At 37.8% G+C, this 24,929-nt stretch overlaps 1 protein-coding gene across 3 annotated transcripts in view; it reads left to right on the top strand.

Moving 5' to 3' along the window:
• The window catches only part of SPECC1L (sperm antigen with calponin homology and coiled-coil domains 1 like), a 69,985-nt gene extending 52,057 nt beyond the window's left edge, over positions 1-17,928 (top strand). For 2 of the 3 annotated variants that reach the window (XM_084297478.1, XM_084297479.1), the window contains exons 14-16: positions 6,458-6,574; positions 7,490-7,549; positions 9,990-17,928. In XM_084297478.1, the coding sequence (XP_084153604.1) occupies positions 6,458-6,574; positions 7,490-7,549; positions 9,990-10,079 (267 nt within the window). In that variant the 3' untranslated portion in view covers positions 10,080-17,928. The remainder of the gene's footprint in view (positions 1-6,457; positions 6,575-7,489; positions 7,550-9,989) is intronic. The other variant, XM_084297480.1, reaches the window with a different exon arrangement.
• The last annotated feature ends 7,001 nt before the right edge of the window (positions 17,929-24,929 follow it).

Here is a 24,929-nt window from a genome sequence, read left to right as displayed (position 1 = left end):
TAAGGCTCTTGATGGCTTATTTTTGCCGTTCACTGCCTTCTCAGAACTGGAAATGAAGAGTTAGTGGTTGGGACTGCTCTTGAGTCTATTCCAGAAATACTTTCACAATGTCACCTACTGCCAGAAGTACTGACAGCCTCAGCTCTAATCCAGGGTTTGGGAATCAGTACAGCAATCAGTTTCACTGATTGCAAGACAGTCAAATTTGTCTAACGTGGTGCGGGGTCCAGCAAGCAAAACCAGGCAGTTAGCACTAGTTTGCACATCTTGGGTCTTCTCCTTGGCACTTGCAATCAGGCTTTTGCTGTTTGTAACCTCAAGCCTGGTGACAGTCTGAATCCAGTGCTAGTATCAGAAACAGTCCCTGCTTTGAGTAACACCAAGTAAGAAGGGAAGGGGAAGTCTTCAAGACTTGGTTTCCAGAGGGTGGATTCTGTGGTGTGCCGTGCTGTACGGTCTGCAGAAGGTACAGCTGAAGGACAGTAGGAGTGGGATGCACTGCTGGTCACGCTGCCACGTGGCACCGAAGTTACCTTTCCTCCAACGTGAGCTGATCTCCCTGCTTTAGAGGAAGCCATCTGGTAGGGATGGATCCAGCTGTTCCCAGCATAAGAGCCCTGCCTGCATAACCCCAGTGCTGACTATGGGCTGAGCCTCCTACCGAGAGACAGGCTGATCTCTGCCCAGGGGAGAAGTCTGGTTGCAGCCCTCGCTTTCCATTGGCACGTGCAGTCACAAAGACTTTTCCAAGGTGAGCTTTGGCATGGATTGGGTGGGAATAGACATGCCTGTCCCCAGTGGGAAAGCCAACCCTACCTGAGAGGAAGATGGATAAAACTCAGAGAGTGAGCACAGCTCAGACGATTCTGTCACGGCTTCCCTACAGTCTGCAGAGTGCCTGGCACAAGGTGCAGGGCGCTGCTGCAAACCTGTAAGCACAGGTGTGTGGTGCTGTGGTGTTGGGAAGGGTCAGCAACTGGTAGGAGATGGATTGTGGACATTTCCAGTAGCGAGTTTTGTAACTTGGAGGCGTTACCAGATGCTGTTCCACTGCACCTGCTAAAGGAAGGGTGATGCTGACTGATACTACGGAAAGGCTGCAGGGAAAATACACTCTAGGAAGTCTTCTGAAAGCTTAACGGGAAGACTTATTTAGTAGTTTACCTCTATTTTTTTATGGATGTTCTTTTCTTTTTTTGTGTGTCTTTAAAAGCTTTTAAAAGCTTTTTAATAGTAATTTTCTGCCACAGTAAAAAGCCTGCCAAGGTCTGTAAAATTAAACCTCAAATCTCGTTTTAATGGTTTAATATATTATAGTACAGAATCATATTAATGCTTTTGCTTTCTCAGCCCACTTATTTCATTAACTAATACAACAGAGACATAGACACATGGTTTTATTTTCTTTATGTCCTAACTCATTTGTGAGCCAGCCTGAGTTAGGATGTGGGAACATCCTTTACTGTGTGGAGCAGGGGCTGGTGAAATAGTTGCTATGTGGTATGCTTCTCTGCCTAAATTGTAATATTTGTAGTTCAGGGAGATTGAAGACAGATGTGGGTATGTCCGCTGAAGAGATAATTAAGGAAACTTTGTCCTTAGTTTGTAACTGTAAGTTAGAAACCATGGTTTCTGTAGCTTTTTTAGCAGCATTGTTTTCTGGGGGTGAAAAAAAGTTGCATCAGAATTATAGATGATATTTGTATCTTGCATTAAAAAAATACTTTCTCTGATTGTGAAAGAGCCTGTATTCTTAATTTAGGGGAAAAAATGAAACAATAACACAATTTTAAAATTACTATTACACTGGTTAAAAAACATTCTAGAAAAGTCATAGGTTGGAAGAGCCCTTCGACTGATGTACAGAACCCTGTTGAGCAGTCCTGAATGTTTCTAGGGAGGGAGATTTCTCCATTCTCTGGACACCCTATTCTGAAACTTAATTGTTTTATGGTGAACACCTTTTTCTTACAGCCAGAGAGAATTTCGTTGGAAGCAAACTGTGCCTATCACCTCTTGTCCTGTCACCATGCAGCCATGGGAAGATGGTAGCTCCATCTTCTCTGTAATACCTTGGAAGACTGATCACTTCTCTTCTTCATGCTGAATAAACCTGCTTCTTTCAGCCTTTCTTCATTGGTCAAGTTCCTCAACCTTGTAATCATCTTGATAACCCTCTGCTGGACATTCTTTAATTTCTTAATGACTGTTTTGAGCTGAGGGGACAAAACTCTGTCCAGCACTCCAGGTATACCCTGACAAGGGCCCAGTAGAGTGTAATAATCACATCCCTCAGCCTTAATGATGCAAAAACAAAGTTTGCCTTCATTGCTGCGCACTGCTGACTCATCTTCAAATTCAGTTCATTTACAGTTAAACCGCTATCATATTTCAGCCTAAGTTGATGGACCACATTGTTCCTATTACATTTTCAACCTTATTTCAGGAAGAAATTTCTTACCGTTTTTTTTTTTGTTCTTTGTGAGCACAAGGGAATTTTATTTCATTTATTTCATTTATGTTGACTTCTGTTACTGTGCTCTTTGCGTCTTAACAGGATCTTGAGTCATGCTTGAAATGTTTTTGGTTGTGGGTCCACCAGCGTGTTCCTTTGCCATTGATTGTTCTCCCACTTGGTCAGAGCTGTAGGGTGGGCTATAGCATTTGGTCTGTTTGATTACTTGAAATGTTATATTCTTGCTTATACTTTGTCTCTAGAAAAAAAATCAGTCTTCTAACTCAATTTGCAATTCCTGGTTGGCACGTCTTCCACGGATCTTATCACAACAGGTTGTTGCTTAACTCTATTAGAAATGCTTTTTGTGAAAAATCTCTCCATAATACTAGAAGTGATTTCACTCCCACGCTAAGTGTTAAAAGTTAATGGACAAGGACTGATAACTCCTCCTGGTTCGCCTCTCTCCAGCAAGGCTTATTCCTCATTTGACAATTTATCTGAAAGTATGTCCTTCGATTGCTTTAATATTTTGTGGTCTGAAATGGCTTGAAGAAAAAATCCGGACTAGATTCCAGCAGAATTCTCTTAATAGGGCCAATTACTTAATAAAAGCAGTAACAAAGAAGAAATTATGTCAGAGATCTTAGGCTGATGTTCTGTTTACCGTCAAGTCTTTGAGAAATAAGAGCTTAATGCAAGATTGATTTCATTATACTGACCAAGCTTTTTCAAAAAACCACAAGTAGTTAAAAGCATTTGGGAAATAAAATTATGCTGTATTTAAAAGTGCCATTTATGTGCTTAAAGCCCTATGTAAAAGATTAAACTTTAAGTTTGTCCAGTTTCTAGATTTGTTCCTGACCAATATAACAATTTTTCAGTCTAAGAGGTAATAATCATTCCTAATGCTTGGAGCAATTGGAAACAGAAACCAGTCCCTTTTAATTGTTTCCTTCCGTTGTATTTAATTCAGCTTCTCTGGATACATTAAGATTCTTGGATGATGGATTTGTTTTCTGCTTGTTGTCTTAATAATAAAAGCTGGACCCTACAGGAAGATTTAGGAAAACGGGGTTTTCCAAGTTCCTCTTGAGTACCAACCAAACTTTAATGTGAACTTTTAAAAATAGTCTCTTTTTTTTCCATTGTTTATTTTCAGAATTTCACATTCTGTGGATGTTAATAGTATTTGAAGTGATATTTTGCTTATACAGCTATAATGTTTAAGGAAAAATGAATTTCTTAGTTTCATTTGCTATTTTCAGCACTTTGTCCCGTTTTCACTTGTGGGGGTGAGTGAGTAAACTTACAGAGCTCTTTAAAAAAAAAAAAAAAAAGTCTTGAGTTTGGAGCTCAGCTCTCCTCCTGTTTGTTTTATTTTTAATTGTGTGAGGAGTTCTGTCTTCAGCACCATTGTTCTATAGTTCTATTCTGTACTGTCTGCAGACTATTTTGATACCTGGCAATTTCTTTCTTTCTTATAGTCTGAGCACTAATCTTTCTTCTTCATCCACAGGGTTAAACCTCAGGTGTAGGTTCTGTTCTCATACACATCACGGAGGCATCATATTTTCTGATTTTGACGAATGCATTCCTGCTTGTTGATGCCCATCCTGAATCTTGCTGCAGAGATCGCTGTTCTAGCTCGCTGCTTTAACAGCACTGTATTTTTTGCTTTTTCGTTCTCTGTACTCCTGAATTTCCAATCTTAGTGATTATTTTCGCTTTGAAGGCTGTGTATTCTTCCATCTCTCAGTACTGGGATCTCCTCTGCTTCCGTGATGCTGGTGTTCCAGCTCAAACTCTTGCATTTTCAAATAAATATTGCTGTGCCTCTGAAATGTGTGGAGTAGCCTGGGAGAGTTTCTCCCTGTAGCCAGCCACAAAACCTTCTTCAGAATCTTCATTGCAATGTACCTTTGCTGTGCTGTATAAGCTGTAAACAACATCAGGTGATGAGCTGTAGCTACTATTTATCATGCTAGTAGTTGCTCAGTTATCTTTGTGCATAGCCAATCAATCTAAACTAAACAAACAAAGTAATAGTAAGCTTTGAGAGGCAAGGTACTATCAAACTTTATTTTGATTATACAGTGACAGGCTTTATGAATTCCCAATCTACAGTACATATAGTGTGTTCTTCCGTAGTAGCAATTCATTAGGTACTCATTGAAACTAAGCAGCATTAAGTCACAAGACTGGAAACTGGTATATTGGAAACTGAAAATCAGATTCAGCAATGCGCCAGCATCCCTCCTTTCTTGTATTTTTCCCTTTTCCCCCAGTCTCGTGCCGTGCCTTGCATTTGTTTGCCTAATTTAAGTAACATCAAAAAAAGTTTTAAACATGCATTGATTTAAATCCAATTTCCTGTCTCTTGAGGAGAAAGGAGGGAGAGCTTCTTTTTTTTTTCTCCTTTATTATTATTATTATTTTCCCATCCCTGTGGCTTGAGGAAGCTGTGTGAAGAACACGTTCCCACAGACTGGGGGTCTCCAACAATGACATTTCCGTTCGCAAGCAGGCGGCTGGACGGCAGGCAGGGCTCAGACCACTGCCCTGGGCATTGTGAGTGCGAGCACGTACGTGTACGTCACTGTTGTCTGAACCTGCCTTTTGCAGACTTTGTATTAAAAGTGCTAAAGCTGAGCAGGAAATGGAGATTTCCCTCACATTCTTCTAGAAATTGCATTTAGTTTTGTTTTTTCCCTCAGCTGGGGGGAGGGATTGCAGTTGTCTTCCATTTGTAATCCAGATCATCGGTTTCACAAGAAATGTGACTGCCTTAGTTGTCAGCATGTTTGGTGCCTCTAAAATGGATCCCATGTGGGTCCTTCTGCTAGAGGGACGGAAGGTTTGGTGTCCTGTCAAAGGCTGCAATGCCTGCTAAGTTTGTGTCAGCTGAAAAGGTGACTTGTGCAGTCATTTCTGTGATTCTGTGATGGAAGGTTATAAATAATTCCTGTTGTATTAAAGCTTTAAAAACTAGGTAGGGGAGCTGGTTAGCTTCTGCTAAAACCCAGATAAGAGAGTTAGGTATTAAAGCATAGTCACTTTTCTTCAAAGAGGTCTTTTAAAAAAAAAAAAAAAAAGGGGGGGGGGGGGCAAAAGACTGAGTTGTTGTCACTGGTTGTTTGTTAATTAAAGTTTAAACTGACTGCTACCCACTTAGCCTCTGTAGCATTGTTTGACTGCCAACAGCCAAGTGTACAGTAATTTAAAAGGTCACTGAGGCATCTTGTTCATAACTCGTTTGGACAAGGCTGCCTCTTTTTACAGTAACCTTGTATGCAGTCTCAGGAGGCTGATTTACCAGTACCACTGAGTTTCCTATTGGAACCAAAGGATCAGGAGTGCAAGACTGCATATTTCATTTTTGGTTTCAGTCCCCCAAACTTGATTCCTTACTGCTGTTGCTGTTAAATCTGTTGAAGATCTTTATTTGCAATGACAACTTATTTTCTGTTTGCAATGTTGTCCACATAAGTTTCTGTATAGAAATGGTTTGTTTAGAAAAAAAAAAATACTTTTCCACAAATTTTACCTGGTTATTAATGCAGCTGAAGCACAGAAGTAAAACCTTGTCCTAACAGAAATACTAGCATGTGATTCATTTCGGGGATTTTAGAAAGAGTCCTGGCACGTGTCTGTTACACGTTTGCTTTTATATCTTGCAGCGTATGATTATACCAAATCTATTTTTTTAAAACTTTTTCTGGCATATCTTTGTACATCTTTTAACAGTGTTTGCACATTTTTGATGTTTAATGTTACCTAGTTTGTGTAAGTAATATATAAGTTAACTGACATTTTTACCATGACTTTTTTATTTGCCATAGTAGTGTGTTTTGGGTTATTACCACAGAACTTTGATGTTAGGCTGCTTGCTTTGTGTGCTGACTTCTTCAAAGGATTAATTAAAAAAAATAATAAGCGTTGGTAGAACTGACATTTGTTAGATTATGTTAATTTTATTTTGTTTGTATTTTTCTCTTCAAGAATATCGACATAACGAACTTCAGCAGCAGCTGGAATGATGGCTTGGCTTTCTGTGCCGTCCTCCACACATATCTCCCAGCCCATATTCCCTATCAAGAACTAAACAGCCAGGACAAGGTATGACATTAAAAAGTTCCATTCCTGGGACTGAGGCTAAATAATTAATATGGGCTAGTAAAAATGAAACAAGTTCAGTTTCTAAAAATAAATAAATAAATAAATAATACAAAAGCAGTCTTACTAAGAATCATATTTGAAACACTTCAGACTACCTTACTGCTATCTGCTATTTTCCTTATAACCTTTCAATATTACAAGATCTTTGAAAAAAGGAAGATTATAAATTTAAGTCTGAGTTTGTTTTTTTTTTTGTTTTTTTTTTTTTACCTTAACCCTTGGGAAATGTTTTCAGTTAAGGTTTTAGCAGCAAGGAGCACTTAAACTTAAAGTTTAGAAACCCATCAAACTTTTATCTTTCAGTATTTCTTCTATCTCTTTCAATATCACAAGGATGTTCTTTTATCCGACTTTATCATACTGTTAAGTAACTGTGCTTTTAAGTTGTATGCAAACTGAAGATAAACTTGAAGATGTTAAGACTGTAGAGTACTCTGTGTGTATCCTAGCGTGCTGTTATGGATACCTACTGGTATGCGATCTGGAGATGTATTATTGGTAATTCCAAAAACATGCAACAGTACTTCATGAACGTTGCAGAGATTTTCATATTTATTATTTTTTCAAGAGTAAACCACTTAATTAGCATTTAAAAAGTCAGTATTCTTCATTATGTTTTTTTTTTTTTTTCAGCATTATTTTATGAATAAGGAATCAATAAATTTAAAAGATCTCTTAAGATTTTAGATATTAGGACATGTTCATTCCTATGGCTCTTTTTAAACCAACAATGTCAAATTATAGACTCCATTTGAAGTAAAAGTAGCAGCTTTACTATAAACATTCTTAACAACACTTTATTATGTTTGAAGTAGTATTTCCTTAGATTCTAATATGTTTTTATATCTCATGCAGAGAAGAAATTTCACTTTGGCTTTTCAGGCAGCTGAAAGTGTTGGCATCAAATCTACTCTGGTAAGTTTTAAATACATACTGAATGAATTATGTCCCATTTGTAAAAATCAAATGATTCTATTTTGTGCTTTTGAAAGATTTTGATGCTTAATATTTAAAAATAATAGCAAATGAGCTCAGCTAGATGTTTTAGTCCCTGTATCAGACTTGACTGAAAAAAACGATACGCTCATACATAAATGACTTTGTTTAATCTCTGTCAGTCTAATATAAACCCAGTGTGGTCAACAACTTAATACTGTTTTTTGCACTAAACCAGTGACTGAGATAAAGATCTGCACTCAAGCTGCTGCAGCAAAAGCAACAGCATAATAGCCAATGACAGATGGGGAATGGCATGAAGCTGCATTAGGGGAGGTTCGGGTTGGATGTTAGGAAAAGGCTCTTAATTGTGAGGATGGCTGGGCACTGGAACAGGCTCCTCAGGAACATGGTCACAGCACCAAGCCTGCTTGAGCTGAAGTGTTTGGACAGTGCTCTCAGACAAGTTTTTAGATAGTCCTGTGTGGAGCCAAGAGTTGGACTCCATGGTCCTTGCAGGTCCCTTTTGATTCAGGATATCCAGTGGTTCTGTGAGATAAACTCTCATATATATTATAAATATATAAAAGGAAGATTAAAAAAAAATCTCATCTTTCAATATGAAATAAGAAACCATAAAAAGGCAATGTACTTTTTGAGATTAATTGGAAAAATAGTTAAGTGATACTGTCTTCAAGAATAAGTTAATTCTCTCCCATATCTGACCTGATTTCTAATCATTTGCCTCTGTTGGACTTCCAGAATTATAAATCAAGTTGTTCTTTTGCTCAGTGTAATGTATAGTTAAAATCTTGACAGTTATGTTTAGATTTAATTTGTTGGGATTGTAAGTTATTGATTTATTTTTTTAATTATTGTTTATTATAAGCTTTTTTTACACAAATTTCAGTGTAAAGGAATTAGTTTTTTATCTGATAGTATTTACTGGAAGACTCCTGAAGGTAGTGAATTGAAAGTATCCAAGCCCTTTGTGAGTAATTGCAGAAATTCTGATCCTGGGTACAATTGCCAGGATCAGAACGATACTCAAGTGATACTTTTGTAACCTAGATTGTAACAAAGCTGCCATAGTTAGCAACTAAGAATAGAACAAAGTCAGACATTTTTAAAAATACCACTTTCCTTGATCCTTATCAGAGCCTTTACTCCACCATTGTATTTGCTCACAATGGCAATGCAGCTCTTGGGCATTACTACTTCAGCTTTGTCAGAGATCTGAAATCTGGAAGTTTCTTACAAGTGCTGATGTAAGAAGTAGATTGTGGAAAATAACCTCGGTAATTCTTACATAATTTAGCTTTAGACTAGGTGATTGCTGTTTGTCCTTTTGATTTTTGCCATGTACTTAATTACAGGCATCCTGAAAAAGCAAATTAAAAGGAATTAAATCCCCTGTGCAAATTGTGTCCATCTTAAGGATTTAGTATTTATTTACATACCTACATACCCAGCGTGCATGGTGTTTTGTTTTGTTTTCCTCCTTGACCATGGGTGGAGGGTGAACAAGGGTTTGAAAACTACTGTATGCAAATAGTAGTGGTAACATAAGGGGAAGTTATTTGTTCCCAGAATAGGAAAGCGTTCAGCTACTTTCATGTGCAGAATTAAAAACAAACTAACAAACACTTTCTCTTTCTTAAATTCTGGAGATTCTTGTAAGCAAAGCTTACAAAACACTTCCTTACAGTAAATAAAAACACTTAGGAACTACATTGCTGTTTTCCTTTGTACGTGTGCTGAAAAGGGTAAGTGAGGCTGTGTTTGCCTGGCTTATTCCCAGACAGTCTGGCATAGTGTTGTTAAGAAATGCCTGAACTGGCCTATCAGTTAAACACGCACTGATGCTTTGAATTTTGCACGTACCCAAACTGGCGGTAAAGCCAACTTTCCTCTTCCTTGCTTCTTTACTCAAAAATGCCTATCAAAGTAATCTCAGGTTCAGAGGTCTACTGTAAAGTGAGATCGTCGTTTATTGACTCTTATCCTGATACAAATTTTGACCTTTAGGTTCAGTTAATATCTGTGTTTTAGTTCTGTGCCTCTCAGTTCCTGGGTAGATTGCATTGACTTCTGAGGCTGATGTAAGGGGTTGGTGAACAGTAAAGTCATGATGGTTAATTGTACTAAAAGGGGCACAGCTCAGTATTCGCTGTTAGCTATTTTTCTGACTTGAGATTGAAATGTCTACCTGCAGGTATCCTGTTTATAGCTGTTTACATTCTGAAGGTAATAAACTTGTATGGAGGAATTTTCTTCCAGATGTATGAGAATTTTCTTCATCAGTACTTTAGATTGTGGAGCCTTTCAGATTTGCCATTACCATGAATTTGTAAAAATATTACCGCGTTCCTCACGAGGTTGTTATTCCTGATTTTGACCAATCTGTTTTCTGTGACAGGACATCAATGAAATGGTGCGAACTGAACGTCCAGACTGGCAGAATGTCATGCTGTATGTTACAGCAATTTACAAATACTTTGAAACCTGAAACCCTAATAATTGAAAAGATTCATGGGATAGAACCAACATTAGCTACCAGATGGAAATCTTACTGAAATGCTAATCCCCATTTCACTGAAAACTGGCAACATTTGAGTCCCCTCAAACTTGAGTGACACTGTTCTGGATTGCTTCAGATTGCTTCAGCTACTAAGCTTGGAAACAACTGTTTGAAAGCAAGAACTTGTTGCCACGCTGCTTGGAATAACCCAAGTTATTAAGCTATTCAGATTAATTATGTAGCCTAAAGAGCCTGGACTACTGACGTACTGCCTTTCCAGCCAGACTTCCTGAAGCTTTCTTTCCTAAGAGAGTGAGGTGAATAGATTCTCTAGCATATAGGAGACTGAATGTGCAGCTAATGCTTTGAGAAGGAAATGGATAACATGGCATCATATTACTGAACTTTCTGTAGTGTCCTGATACCACAGAGTCTGAATCTTCCACCCATGGCCTATGGCACCCTAAGACAGTAGAGTTCTTAATGAGGATTTAGTTACTGCCTTTACTGCTATTTCCCTCCTTCAAAATGTGCACAATATTCTAGGAAAACAAGCTTTTGTTCTATAACAACAACTTGAGTGGAAAAGTGGTCTTGATACCTCGAATAATTTGGCACAGAAGAACTCTTCATTCTAAAGCTTCGTTATAAGCCTACCTCTGTCACAGCGATGTGGCTTCCAACTCGATCTTACGGATTGTAAAGACTAGCACGTACAGCTCCTGGTTTTCAGGGTACACCGTACTTAAAGGAATCTGTCAACCTCTCTGTGCTTCCATGATAACAGAAATGAATCAGTAATCAACCCTTGTTTGGCTTGTTCTTTCCCCTCTTCCTTCTTTGCCTGTATAGCATGCACAGCTACCCCAGGCTTTACTTCACAGCAATACAAGCAAACGTCATGGATATCTGTGGTAGAATTTTGGAACTGGGATAGCATTTCCTCTGCAGAGAAAATACTTTCAATAAGATGTAATAATGAAGTAGTTTGTCTCAAAATCCAGCTTTGCCATGTTTCCTGTGTGTTTTTTCGTTGATGTCACACATCTTCATCTGACTGGCAGAAGGTGAGATGTTCTCTGACAAGAACTGTGGAGGAACTAATGAAATGTGTGAAGACCCAGCAGTCTTGAATATTGCGTGGAAAAGACTCACTGTCACAAGGAAGGAATTGAGAAACTTTAGTTTTGATCAGCTTTTATTTTCCTAAAATGTACCTGAATTCATGTAACAGCTCTCGGGCAAAAGAGTTCAAGTAAGTGCCTTAGCTATCATTGAATTGATACATCCTGGCACTTCAGGGCTTTGTGCAGAATGCTAATGTCTCAGAATGATTTCATCTATCCATTTGTCATAAGCTGTTAAAATGTTTGTTGTAACCTTGTTTGTCAAATTAAGGGAAAACTTCACTCTGCCATTGCTTCTGCCTCCTGTTTTTCTGAATACTTAGCAGCAGTTAAGCCACAGTTGAACATGTCTTATTAATATTAAGCAGAAGCCTACTTTATAAGTGAGTTCTGTACCAACTGCTATTTATAAGCACATGCTCTTTCAACACAGTAACCCTGTTATTAAGAAAATTAATCTGCCATTCCTATGGTGCTCTTATGACTGTTAAGGACAGTTTGAATGTCATGGATGTTAACCCAGTGAATGCAACTCCGCTTGGTATCTGTGAAACTTCATCATGGTATAAAAGCACAGATTTAACTCAGAATTGTTGCCAAATCTCAAAAGCTATCATTTGAAGAATGTAGCCCACGTGAAGAATAATAATTCAGCAGTTAGCATTAGATAAAGTTACTTCTTACAGTGCTTGCACTGACAGGTCCGTAACACAGTAAAAATGTGCCTGTGAGAATTATGAAAAGTTGCTAAATAACTACTTAATCCACATTGAGGGTCTACAGAGAAGTTTTCAGAGCAACAGTGTCTCATACATCCTTACAATTCTTTAGACTGAATGTCCCTAGAAGTAGCTAGATACCCTCACATTATCAGTTGGTGCATTTGAAGAGCCAACACTATCTAAAGACAATTGTTGCAAGAGGGGCTTCAAATGAAGAATCTTCATTAACAGATTTTAATAAAAGTCTGAAATACAATTTCCTCTCCCGTATATTTCTTCCAATATTTTTATTTTACTTCTTCAAATAAGTCTCAAAAAGAATATTCCTATAGGAAATACCCACTCTTGCTGTTTCACATTGCATCTCTTACTAAATTCCAGTTTATGCACATTTGTGCTTAAAAATTTCTGCTCTTCCCTTGAACCAGACAGCCTTGTCTGTGATTCTTATTCATTGCCATATATTTTAAGAAAATATTTTTCTAATGAAAAGGACAACATTTCTTTCTCTAAATCCACTAATGAGCAGCTGAATTTTTAAGCTGATCTTTTTCTATCTAATTGTCAACTTCATTTACCCAAAATACTGTACTAGTCCTTAACCAAAATAACACTTAATGGTATAGCCATTTGTAGAAGGGGAAATCGCATTTTTCAGATAACCTTCATTTGAAAGATGAGCTGCTAGTCTTCAAAAAGAGAGAGAAGTTACGAGTAATTATAGAAAAGATCTTATTTTGAACTTCATAGCTCTGCAAACTTCTTCTTGGTGTTGTCTGTTTGATTAAGCCTCTATGTGTAAAGGAATACTGGGCTCCATAAATAGATTTTTTTTTTTTATAAAGATATATCTGAGCCTTTACGAATAAAATGCCATACAGCTGTCCAAGTGACCATAATGAAGCAATGAAAGATATCAAACAAACATAATACCCTGCTACATTCTTCTACATGTTTTTCTCTAAAGGTTCAAACAGCATTTAATTTTTCAAATAGAAGGATAGCTGTAGCCCTTCTGGATGTGGGTGATACTGTTCTACTTGGTTCCTACTTACACTTAATCCTGAAACAGCCTGTTTTTTTTTTTTTTTTTACATATGAAACAAGGTTTTTGCTGATTTACTTTCCTCTGCTTTTCAGTCCAGAAAATATTTCAGAATGTACTAAAAAAAAAAAAAAGACAAATATTTTATCATCCATTTATATTACTGCATTTTAATATGTGCCTTGCAAATGCCTGTGCTGTAGTATATCAGGGTTACTCATTGCCAGCTGCAGGGGTGGGGGCCAAATTGATTTGTCAAGCATATTGTTGTAGATACAGCTATGTAATCTTCTGGATCCTGTTTACTGAAACACTTTCACAGACTACAGAGATGTCAGGTTAGAGCCAGATGTGCATTGGGGTTGGCTAGATGGTGCAAGATCTTAAACAATGAACTGAGCAAACACTTGTGGGGTTTTCTTCATCGAAAAGAAGGGATGGAAAGAAAAGTTTAATGTTGGTAATTGAGGAAAATTCCTATCAGTGAATGAAGTTTTGGTACAGAGTATCTAACAATAATGGAATTGCAGTGACTTCAGAATGATTTACACTTGACTTGGTTTTCAGTTCATTTGGTTTGATTCAGTTTGATGTGGTTGTCTTGTATATTTAAATGGAAACACTAATTCAGTATCTCTGTTGTGAATCTTGGTGACCATCACAAAAACCTTTCCTTCTTATGCCTGAAAAATTGTGCACAAAATTTTCCCTTTTAAAATTGTGTTTATGGATAGATCATCCAGAATATAGTATTTATTTACTACATATTCTGATTTAAAAGTAGGTTTTCGTCTCTTTTACGGAAAATGTGTTTCTCAAGTTACATTTATCATTTATTAGATAATTACTGATGATTTGTCTCCAGTTTTGTAAAATATTCCCTCTCTTTGTAAAATATTCCCACTGTTTTTGTGTTTATGGGAAATCTGTTGTCATGCTTTTGTTCATTCTTTTATTTGCCAGAGCAAAACAAACTCAGCTTTGATGCGTTGGCTATTAATGCAGCAGTTGCTGTTAATGCTGCTGGCTGCAGGCAGACTCTGGTCGTACCTGCTCAAGGAGAAATAAACACTTGCTCTGATGATGCACACTGTGCAGCAGTTTAAACTGCTGAGGATTTGCCTTAAGCAATTTGTAGCTGTGACAGTTCTCCTTGGTGTCTCCCTTCTGTTAATGATCTCAGTGTTAAATTCTTTGGTTTTTCAGTTTCCTGATTTAACGCTTTAGACAGTTAAAAACTGACCATTTGGATTCTGTTGCATCTTTTGCAAAACATCACTTTTACTCAAATCTATCAATTTCTATACAGTTTTGACCTGAGTACAAATTTTATTTTAGCATAGTTCCAAACAAGATTATTTGGGAAGTTGGAGATATGGGAAACTTCTGGGTGTGCAAACTTTGTTCTGCTTGTGACCAGCTTGGGAACGCTGTCTGGTTTTTAGCTGATATGTGACAGTCTCTTCTAAAGCTGCCCCTTCTGGCTGGCTGGCTGGCAAGAAGTTATGCACAGGCTAAAGTTAAGCCTTTAAAACTGTGTTTATATGACTCATGTGGTGACTTTACCTCTTATTTGCCTATTACAACTAACACAGTCACAGTTGAGCTGCAGGCTGCCTTGAGCAGGAGCTATTAGAGGGCACAATTCTTCTGGGAAGGAAGCCAGTTGTATACCTGACACCAGTTTTTGCCTATTATGCGAAATACTCCTGCTGAGGTGGCCTAAGAAATGGAATTTTAAAATAGCGTTTGTGTACAGGTTGATTTAACTATGTAGTTTGTTTGTGGTCCTTCCCTTGACTTGGCAAATATTTATTTCTGTGTTATTTTTATGTTCTGCCAAGCTCAATTTCTGCAATCCCTTTCTTAAGCTAGCATGAGTGTATGAAGACTTAATAAAATTAACCAGTTTGAGAAATGATTTGGTGGGACGTGCTGTTAAAGCAGAGTAGTCGTCCATGGGTTTTAGACGTGGTGCTGTGCTTTCCAGGTTAGTGTGTGTTGATTGTAATTCTCTGTAAACGCCAGTGATAGAACACCAGTGCTAGGACCCACGGGAACGGTGTTAAGCTGAGGCAGGAGAACCTTAGGCTGGACATCAGGAAGAGGTTCTTCACCGAGAGGGTGGTTGCACACTGCAGCAGGCTCCCCAGGGACGTAGTCGCTGCACCAAGCCTGTGAATTTCAAAAGCGTTTGGGCTGTGCACTCAGTCACATGGTCTAAACTTTTGGGTAGACCTGTGTGGTGCCAGGAGTTGGACTTGATGATCCTCACGGGTCCCTTCCAACTCGGGATATTCTATGATTCTCTGATTGGCAAAATACACTAAAACTGCTCAACTCTTTTCTGACTTCCTTACCTCCCATATGGGCTGCATCATCCCAGGGGATCCATCAGGTGTTCCTGCTCCAAATTTACCAACACCCTGGATGTGTTGCGGGTTCATAGGCATCTTTCAGAACGTTTAATTGTCCCCATTTAGAAAGGTATCTCTAATAGTGTTTCTGCCTTCAAAGGAGAGTGGCTAGCTGGGTTTTGGATTACTCTTTGGCTTGCTGAGCTTGTCCAGTCCTTTGTTCAGCTAAGTTTTTTTCTGTATGTTCCCTATGATTTCAGCATCAATGTTGAAGTATGCTTGGTAATTGTCAAATCAATTATGTTGAGCATCTGGAATATGTAGCAAGTACACTTCTTGATAACTAATACTAAATAACTAAGGATCAAGTTTTGTACACTTCTGATTTCTGTTAATGTTGACAAGAAAATGTCTTTTTTTCCTTATGTGCTTGCCAGTTTTTGGGCTACAACACCCCTGAACTCAGTTTGACGAGGCCCCTATCCTGGGCTCCATAAATGAATTCATTCTGTGTGAATAGACATGTTCCCTCACACTGAAACTTCAGTAACACCTACAAATACTAGATGACTTCCTTCCCACTGACATTCATCTTTTACTTGGAATATTCTATTCCTTACTCTTAGGCCGCTGTCTGCCAGAGTTACAGAAAAAGTTGCCATCAGTTTCAGCAGGACTTGTGGATTTCAAAATGGTAGGGGAAACTTCTTGCAGCATATTGTGGCAGCCTGACGTTAATAAGCTTGTTTCATTTTAATTCCCAATTTTTAGGGGGTTTCAGTTTAGTCGACATCACTTACTCAAAGCTGAAACGTGGCACATTTATTCTCCACTGGGAAGTATGCTTCTGTTTAATAATATTTTTATGAGATTGTATTTATGGAAACTAAAAGATGTTGTGAAGCTAGTTTTATTGCACTTTTCTAAGGCTTTTGTATTTCGCATAGTGTTCTAGAATATGAACAAGTTGTTTGGGGAAGTTAAGGTTTGAAACTTACTCTGCCCCTGCTTAGCAATGTATTCCGTGCATTTTCATTCTAGTGACGTATGTATTATTTCATTTGCATGTGACGTGGGTATTTATATGGTAGTTCCGAAGCCCAGTGGACATTTCCTGCTGCAGAGGAGCCATTGGCAGTCCTGGTTCCACAGTTCATGAACTGACCTGTTTTGACAGTAGACTGCATTTGCAATAATGGGATAGCTGATTTTTATTTTCATGAGCTCTTTCAATAAATGGGGAAAAAGAGGCTCTTCTTTTTGTTCCATTGTTGAAGTTTCTCTGGAGGCTTTTACTGGTTTCCAATGATTACATATGTTCAGCTAGGATGATTACTTGGGAATCAGCTCAGTAAAGAGGGCACGAGTACACATAACATACTCAAGTAATTAATCCTCATAACTTGCAACATTTCAGTTTGTTAGAAAATTGTTTTTACATGTATAGTAGGATCATTTTTACTATTTTTAAGTAGCACTTTTATACTTATCTGAAGGGTTTTTTGAACAGAAATGTCTTCTGTATGTTATCTAATGGAAAGAAAGTATAACACTATGAAACAAAACATAGAATAGCTAGCTTCCAGACCGTCAGTTCACTTTAGGTCAGTAATGATCAAGAGTTGTTCAATGTCTACGAAATATATCAGTGATCCCATTTAATATTGGGCAACTCTCCAGATCGAAGTCAGAAGGGCATTAATTGGTACCCTCTAACTCATGGATGTGAGGGTACTTTCAGTTCAGGTGTGAGGCAGAATTGACAGAACAGTGTGATGAATTTTGGACTTCATGAAAAAACAAAATTTTATCAATGTCTCAGTCTAACTTCACAGCGCTATATTGGATAAGGACTAACCTTGTTTGAATAGACACCACAGCCAGTACTAATATCTCCTAAATAACTAATTTAAAGCTTGTTTTCCATGGCCTTTAAAGATGACGTTAAAAAACAGTAGGTCTTAAAAGCTCTTCTCTTCCATCCTGCTTTCCTGATTTGTGTTGGTTTTGTACTCATTTGAAACACATCTGTTAGACTGACCCAACAGCACGTCTATGGGTTTAATAATTCTCATTCTGAACAAGCACTTTTCTCTATTCCAAAACCCTTGCAAATGGTTTACTTGCACATTCACATACATTGATGTTTTACATAAATGTGTCTTTATATGTACATATAAATACATACATGCAAATGTTTGTGTGTGTATATGTACATATGCAGACTTTTATTAAAACTGAACATCTTTCAAGAAGTGCTTGAGTCTTTAATATTTAGGGTGGGGTAATAGCTTCTGCATTTAAAAGATAAGGAGGAAAAATATTTTGTTTCTGGTTAGATCTGAGAAATATAGTTTTGAGGAAAATTTGGAAGTGTTCAAATTGTATGTCACTCTGTTTCTGGTTTGAAAGGCACAAGCTGTTAGGTATTGGAACTTAAAAGGTCAGCAAGCGTATTTCAAGCTAAACCTTTTGGAGGACCAATATGCTTTTAGTTTGCAAGGACCACTAAAGATCTGGGCATTTACTTTCTACATAATGTATTCTGTATGAGTATTTAGTATGTATGCCTTCAATTTGCCAATGTTGCCATGTTTTCTTCTTAATTATTCATGAAATAAAGATTGCAAATAGCAAAATGTGTCTTTGTTTTCTTGAGTGAGACTGCCACAAAAAAGGGTATTTTAACAGCATTTCTGACACTGATTTTTCAGGAGTAAGCATGACAGGAAGTAGTGTTTGGAGGTTTATGTGCCATGGATGAGAAGTACAGACCAATGATTTGCATGCCTATAACTGCACGATTTTCTGGAAGTCATCACTGTTTTGGTATACCAGCATACTTTGATATCTACCCCCAAAGAATTTTAAATGATAACATGGTGAATACTCTATATGAGGTATGTATTTAAGGCATCTGCCTAGTCTGGATTAAATATGAGCAACAGAGAAGGGAATTCTAGCAAATATTTTCAATTTAGGCAACTTCTTTAATATAGAATACATAACGCAGGATTAAAGCTGTTTAAATATTTAGTCCAACCAAGTAAGGCAATGTGTTCTGTCTCACAGGAAATCAGGGGGGCTGGAGGGGAGCTGGGGATTTTATCGCTTGAACACATCAGTATATTTAAAACAGGTGCCTAAAAGTAAGATTTCCAGGTGAAAATAAAGATTAGAACACCTTAAATGTAATTTGTTCTCATTCATCCTGGATGGTAACTGTTTTTAAATTCAGTTTTATCTGAAATGGTGTAAAAATAGTTACAGAGCTTTAGTCTTGAGCGCTCTGAAATAAATTTGATCCAGAGGTTTGGGTTGGGATCCTCTTTATTTTGAACTTTGTGCTTAAGTTCACTGTTTAGCGGATGTGTTTCAATTCTATCTGTTCCTTAAAGGTGTTCTTTTTTTTAAGGTTTGGTATGTTCTCTGTTCAGAAATGCCTTTGACTCGGTAATGTTATTCTGCAAGAAAATGTCTTGCTTTTTTTTTTTTTCTGAGGTGAAATATGCTCACTGAATTTGAGTGATTTAAGAGAACTCTTAGTTCTCAATTTATATCCTGTTTTTAAGTATGGGTCTTCAGTTTCCATACTTAAGAGTAAATGTTTTAGAGTGTAGTAAAATCTTGTGTCAGAAAGTAGATGTTTTTCTTCTCTGTAGCTAGTGTGTGACAGTATTGTAGAAGTGACTTGTACACCTGCACTCCGCAATGTGAAGGTCAAGACAGAAGCAGCGGGCAGGATGTAGGCCAGGCCTGAGGTATGTTGAAACGATGTCTGCATGATCTGTGGGGCTGCAACTTTTCTTACCCATGGTCAAATAAATAGCATTCCCTAACCAGAGTTTTGTGTTTTATTTTTTTTTAACCAATTGTCTTACAAGCAGTCACTAGATAATTTGGTCAAAAATGTAGAACTAGTGCCATAAGTGTGTTTAAGTTGAATGTAATATAAAATCAGTTAAACAATTTGGAAGGTTGTACTGTAATGAACTTGCAGCTATCTGGAGTAGTAAAATAAAAACCTCAGAAGCAACAGCGTTATAATATTCCATTGTATTATATCAGAAAAGCTTAGACTGGAGTCATGGTTGCTCGTCACTTCAGTTCTGTACAGGAAGTAGGTTAGTATTACAGAACTTGCAGCTCAAATTCTTATCAAAAGAGTTTTATGGTGACTTTGATCATAGAGAGAGACTTGGGTTATGTTGTGTGTTACGAAGTCCCAGTGCTTGGACTCACCCCTCTCCTGTTTGTGGTTCCACAGAGCACTTACTCAAGACGGGCTCGTGAGGATGTCAATTTTTCCCAAATACAATTCTTTTCAAAACACAGATACTAATTTAGCACAAAATGCTTACTCTCTTCTCCAGATGGGAAGTTATTAATAGCCAGCAGCTACTGCTAAGACAGAAAAATAATAATCCTGAATTCTCTGCACTTCTTTGCAGTGCCTTTCCCATTGTTCACCCTTTCTTAGCTTCCCTCACTTAGTGTTTTGCCCAGCTTTCATAAAAGCTAGTATCAACAGTATCTTCTTTTGGGGCCCTGCATTTGTGTTTTGGTATCTTAAATTGGTATGTTTTCTTTTTCATTTACAGTCCTAATGGTTGAGTAAGGTATAGTATTCATTAAAATTGCTCAAAAAGTAGTGAGTATATGGTTGAAAGCTCCAGTACTTTCCATATAAATTAGTGCTTGATGCTGCAGCCCAGCACTATGAAAAGAGAAGTTAGCTAATTAGCGTCTCTATTCCTGGCAGCTCAAGATTAAAGGAACATTTATTTATCTAATTAAATTGTTTTTATTATACTCTTTTCTCATAGAAAAGTTGCTCTGAAACTTCTCCTGTGCAAGTCTTTGTTTAGAAAAAATCTATGATTTAAAAAAACAAAGTAAATAAATGACTGATGCCATCAGTCCTATTCCATGTTAAGGTTTTTATTAGTCTTCATCTGTCATTGTCCTCTATATCACCATGGTTTTGTTGAACGCTGTTTATAGAAGTAAAATTTTGTATAAGAAATTCCCTGTTTGAAAAATAAGATCTCAACTTCTTTTAGATGTTCTTTGCTCTTTAGGATATTCAGTTCTTTGGAGCCTTCTTACCCTTATTGTGAACATAGGGTTGAATGCAGTAGAGTGACTTATTTTTACAAGTAGACTTTTGCATTGATTATATAGTGTGAGGAAATACTTGTACTTCTTTCCAATGCTGTGCACAGCTCGCTCCCTTGTTTATGCTTCCTTTTCTTAAACCGTTTTAGACTCTTCACGCCAGAAGCCTCAAAGTTAAGCTCTTAAAAATGAAAGAAACTTGAGAAGGAGACATAACAGTCTGGAGACAAATTCACTGAGCTGTTGACAATATCATATTTTTCAAAAATAAATAGCCCACAGAGTACTGAAATGCCAGTATGTTAACACTGTGAGTCTCTGGGCTGGGCAAATTCAGATTCCATAGACTGCAATGGAGTTAGCCTAGGGTAGAGCCTGCAGTGCATGTAACCAGTCCTATTGCTTTAAAAATAAAATCGCAATGTTGGAAGGTTTGAGTGTGAGGGGTGCTGAGCATCTGTAGTTTTGCACTTCAGGAGCTGTTAAAGTGTTCAGTCCTTTCAAAAAAATCTTTCCTGAAGATGGGTGGTTTAAGAATAATGTAGCAGGAATGCTGGTCCAGCAGAGAAGTAACTTAAAGGGAAGGCATGCAGCAATTTTGTTTATGGCCAGAGGTACAAACATTATAAAAGCATTGGAACAAGTGCTAAAGCACTAACTGAACTTTATAAAGGTACCAAGTTCTATCATTTTGCACAAACACTTCAAGCAGGTCAGAGTCGCTGTGAGCCTGAGGAGGGAGTGGTGTGCAACAGGGTCAGTAGCTGCTTTCTGTATCTTCTGTGTTGTAACAGGAGCTTGGATGTACACAATGTGGATTTTGTCAAGTTAAATAAAGGTTGCCCTCTCATTGCTCCTTAGAAAAAAAAAATGAGAATAGTGTTAAGTGAAGAGGAATCATCTGACTACTTCTTGCTGGGGCTTGAGCTCCAACAGTGTGTTGTATAAAGGTAACTTCTATATATTATTATAGAAAATAAATAGCTGTTGCTCTACAGCTCCCACGTGATGATTCATGCTACCAGTTTTCCTCTATTAATAGTCTACAAAGAATGCTTAAATTTAGATTGAACTCCATCTCGTTCTCTGTCACGCTGAATAGCTTTTGAAGAAATGAAGCCAGTCTCTTTGGGGAGTGCCTTTTATGGAGACTAGTCCAATTCCTGACTTGAAACTACTTAAGATCCTTCACTGGTTCCTGATGTAAGTGCAAATGGCAGAATTTAAACAGGGCTGTGGATATGGTTTTACATTTCCTTGTGAGCACAAATCTTACCTTAACTGTGGCTCGTTTTCCTTAAGCTAATCTGTATGCTGGAATTAAACCATTTGTGAGAAGGCTTTTGGTCCTTTGACTTTTTTAAAGGGCTCCCTCCTCAGATTTTTTTTTTCTTATGTTTATTTTAAAATTGCTAACAAATTTCATGTTGAGCAAGGTGAGAGAAATAATTACATATATATATATATGTAATAGTTTTTTAATATTTAAGGATTTGCTAGTGTTTCCAAAGGACCTCGAATAACCCTGCCTCAGTCTCTTCTCTTAGACTAGGCCAAGTGCCTTTCACTGCTTTTGGGGAGTTTCAGGCAGTATTTGTAGGTATGGGATTACATACAAGTCCAAACATGTCATTTTAAGTGTCTTCTATACCAACATTGCTTATGTTTGCTAATGCTCAGTTTGATGCATTTTTACAAAATAGGCATCTCTTAAATGCAGTTTTGCATATATCAGATGGTTGTGTCTGGTTAGGAGGAGAAGTTCACAGTCAAGCATCCAGCTCCAAAACTGGTAAAGAATAATCTCTGTATGGATGTGAAAGGCTGGCAATAAGAGTTTGTTGCTGATTGGTGTACACAGCATACAGGATTCATGCTGTAAAAGTAAAGCATTGACTATCATCTTAACTCCAATGCAGCACTGATATACAACTTTGCTGTTGTCACTTATCCATTAACCCTGAAGTGGCATCCAGGCAGTACTTTATGTTGGTCTGCCACGATTCAGGTACTGGCCCATTTGAAATTGTCACATCTAGCAAAAGTGTATGGATAACTCATAGCTAATGGTTTAACGAGCAGAGGTGTCTGTTTGAGGACAATTTCTAGAAGCTAAAGGATGTGATATGCAAAAGTACTTCACTTTATCCTCCATATATATATGTATATATATGAGACATCTTTTTTTTCTATTTACATAAGCACTTTAATTCTTCCAGATTCTATTCAAGACAAACTGATAATCATTTTCTGTAAGGCAGTTTTCCATACAGCAACCTCAGTACATGTGTATGACTTTTGTGCTATCTTGCTACATACAACGGTGGGGGGCTGGTTTTGGTTACAGTCATTATAACAGTCTGTTTTGTGTTTACAGTGGCCTCACTGATGTGCCCAAGCAGGCTGTCGCTAATGCAGTATCAGCAAAGTGAATGGTGAGCTTCATGATAGGTCTGAAGTGGGAAGTCTTTATTTACTTTGCTGTCATCTTTTGAGGGAAGCTTTCCAAGGTTTATTCTATGCTGTATTTCTAGGTTTTATTGCTTTAGCTCAGTTACTAAGTCTGAGGAGGGCAAATAGTCTTATCGCTGCTTTTCAGCTGCCCAAAATTCAGAATTTTGGCTTGTTCAGTTAGGAGATGGTGTCCTGTATGTTATTGCAACTCTGCTTTTTAGGAATGCAAAAGCTTTCTTGGCTGCATTTGGGAGAACTGGAATTTTTCCTTTCTTTCCATGCAGTCCTGGACTTCTTTCAGCTCAAGCCAGCAGCCTGCTCTAGACGAGTGGCAGTACCTTCAGTGTAGCTGCTGAGGCTGCTGGAAGCTCTCACGTGTCCAGGTAGTTTCAGCCTTCCTCTTCATGTAGTCCCTTCTCAGACTGTGCCTGGCTATAGCAGTCATAGCAATGCTGTCTTTTTGCCTTCAAATGTTGCAAAGAAGGGAAAGAAAATTAGTGCTCTATTGTACTGCCCCCCACTTCAGAGATGATTAATATAACCTTTTATAGTTAGTACAAACGCTGATTGTATTCCTAAACCTTCAATTTCTTGCCATTGTTGACCACTGATAAAGGAGGACATAAGCAGAAAATCTACAGGAAGGACAACACAGAGAATATACACAAGAAATATGATCTGAAGAATGGTGCAGTTCTGTTACTTGACAGAAGCAATAGCATTAATAATAAGCAATTCATAATTCAAAAAGAAGGGAACATTTATTTAAATATTACCGTAGTAATGTAAGATAAGCTATCCAGCTGCTAAATGGGATATAAAACAGCAGCTGCTAATTGTAAATACTTTGTGTGCAGAAGTAAAAAATGAGCAAGTAAAAGCAAGAGTAATAGAACTGGCTGAGGAGCTCCAGGAGCTGTTAATATTGATTTTAACAAATCTTGAAACACTGCAGATTTTCCAGCTGCACAGAGAAAATCAGTGCGTGATAATGGGAACCTGATATTCCATCCAAATATAGTTGGTAGTGGTAGACTGAATAATGCCCATCAGCATGACTTTATGGAAAAGAAGTAATTTCTAAAGCTAGAAGCTTGTCACGGTACCATTATCATCCAGCCCTGTGAAATCACTCAGATATTTGCTTTACATCTTTTATGACTTGCTGATTTAAAAGAAAATCGGCGTAATCTTAAAAATAATTAACTGCAAAAATCAAAGAAGAGTTGCAACTGGGAGAAGAGACTTCCAATGAAGCATTTTGGGTCTTTCAGAGATAGATTGATCAACATCGGTGACTCGGGAAACTTGTAAAATGTATTGAACATGGGACTGTTGGAAGAAACCAACCCAATGGCTTAGTAAAGTGAGCTGACTGCAACAACTTCATTTTTAATGTACTCAGGGGCAAAATCATATTTAAAAACTGTAGCCTTGCTCCCTGTATTTTGATTTTCATCTTTCATTAATTTCAATAGAAGAAAGTCATTTGGATGGTTTTGAGGATCTGGGCCAAAGACTGGAGGCCACCTCTACAACACTGAAATCATTCCCCAGGAAAGGAGCAATGCTTAACAGGCACAGCAGATCCCGGCAGGCAGCTAACTGCTACAGCATGGCGCTTGCACCCCTACTTCAAATACAGTTGCACAGCATAAATCTCTGTGGAAAACACTACCTCTTGTGCAGGGCAAGAGGGAGGCCGTTATGGGAACAGTACCTGTTTCTAGTGTCTGCATTTTCCAAAAAGCTCTGGCAAGCTTCATGTAGGCAGGCAGCATTTCTAAATTTATCAATATTGCAGTATGTTTTGATGAGGCTCCTAAATTTCTCATAATCTCCCCCGTTGTTTTTTTTTTTCTTGAACTGGTTTGTCAGTATATATGGTTCTTAAAATCACTTTGTTATTTCATGGTGCTCCAGCCTTTTCCTGTTACTTCTGTAATTCACAGCTGTATGGCTGAGGCAGCCCGTGTGCCAGCCTGCCTTTCTGTCCAGGAGGAGAGTGGAGAAGA

The sequence above is a fragment of the Netta rufina genome (assembly GCF_964035555.1).
Source record: "Netta rufina genome assembly, chromosome: 17".
NCBI lineage: Eukaryota > Metazoa > Chordata > Aves > Anseriformes > Anatidae > Netta > Netta rufina.
The sequence above is the reverse complement of the archived record's forward strand: the minus strand, read 5'-3'. Positions and strand labels throughout refer to the sequence as shown.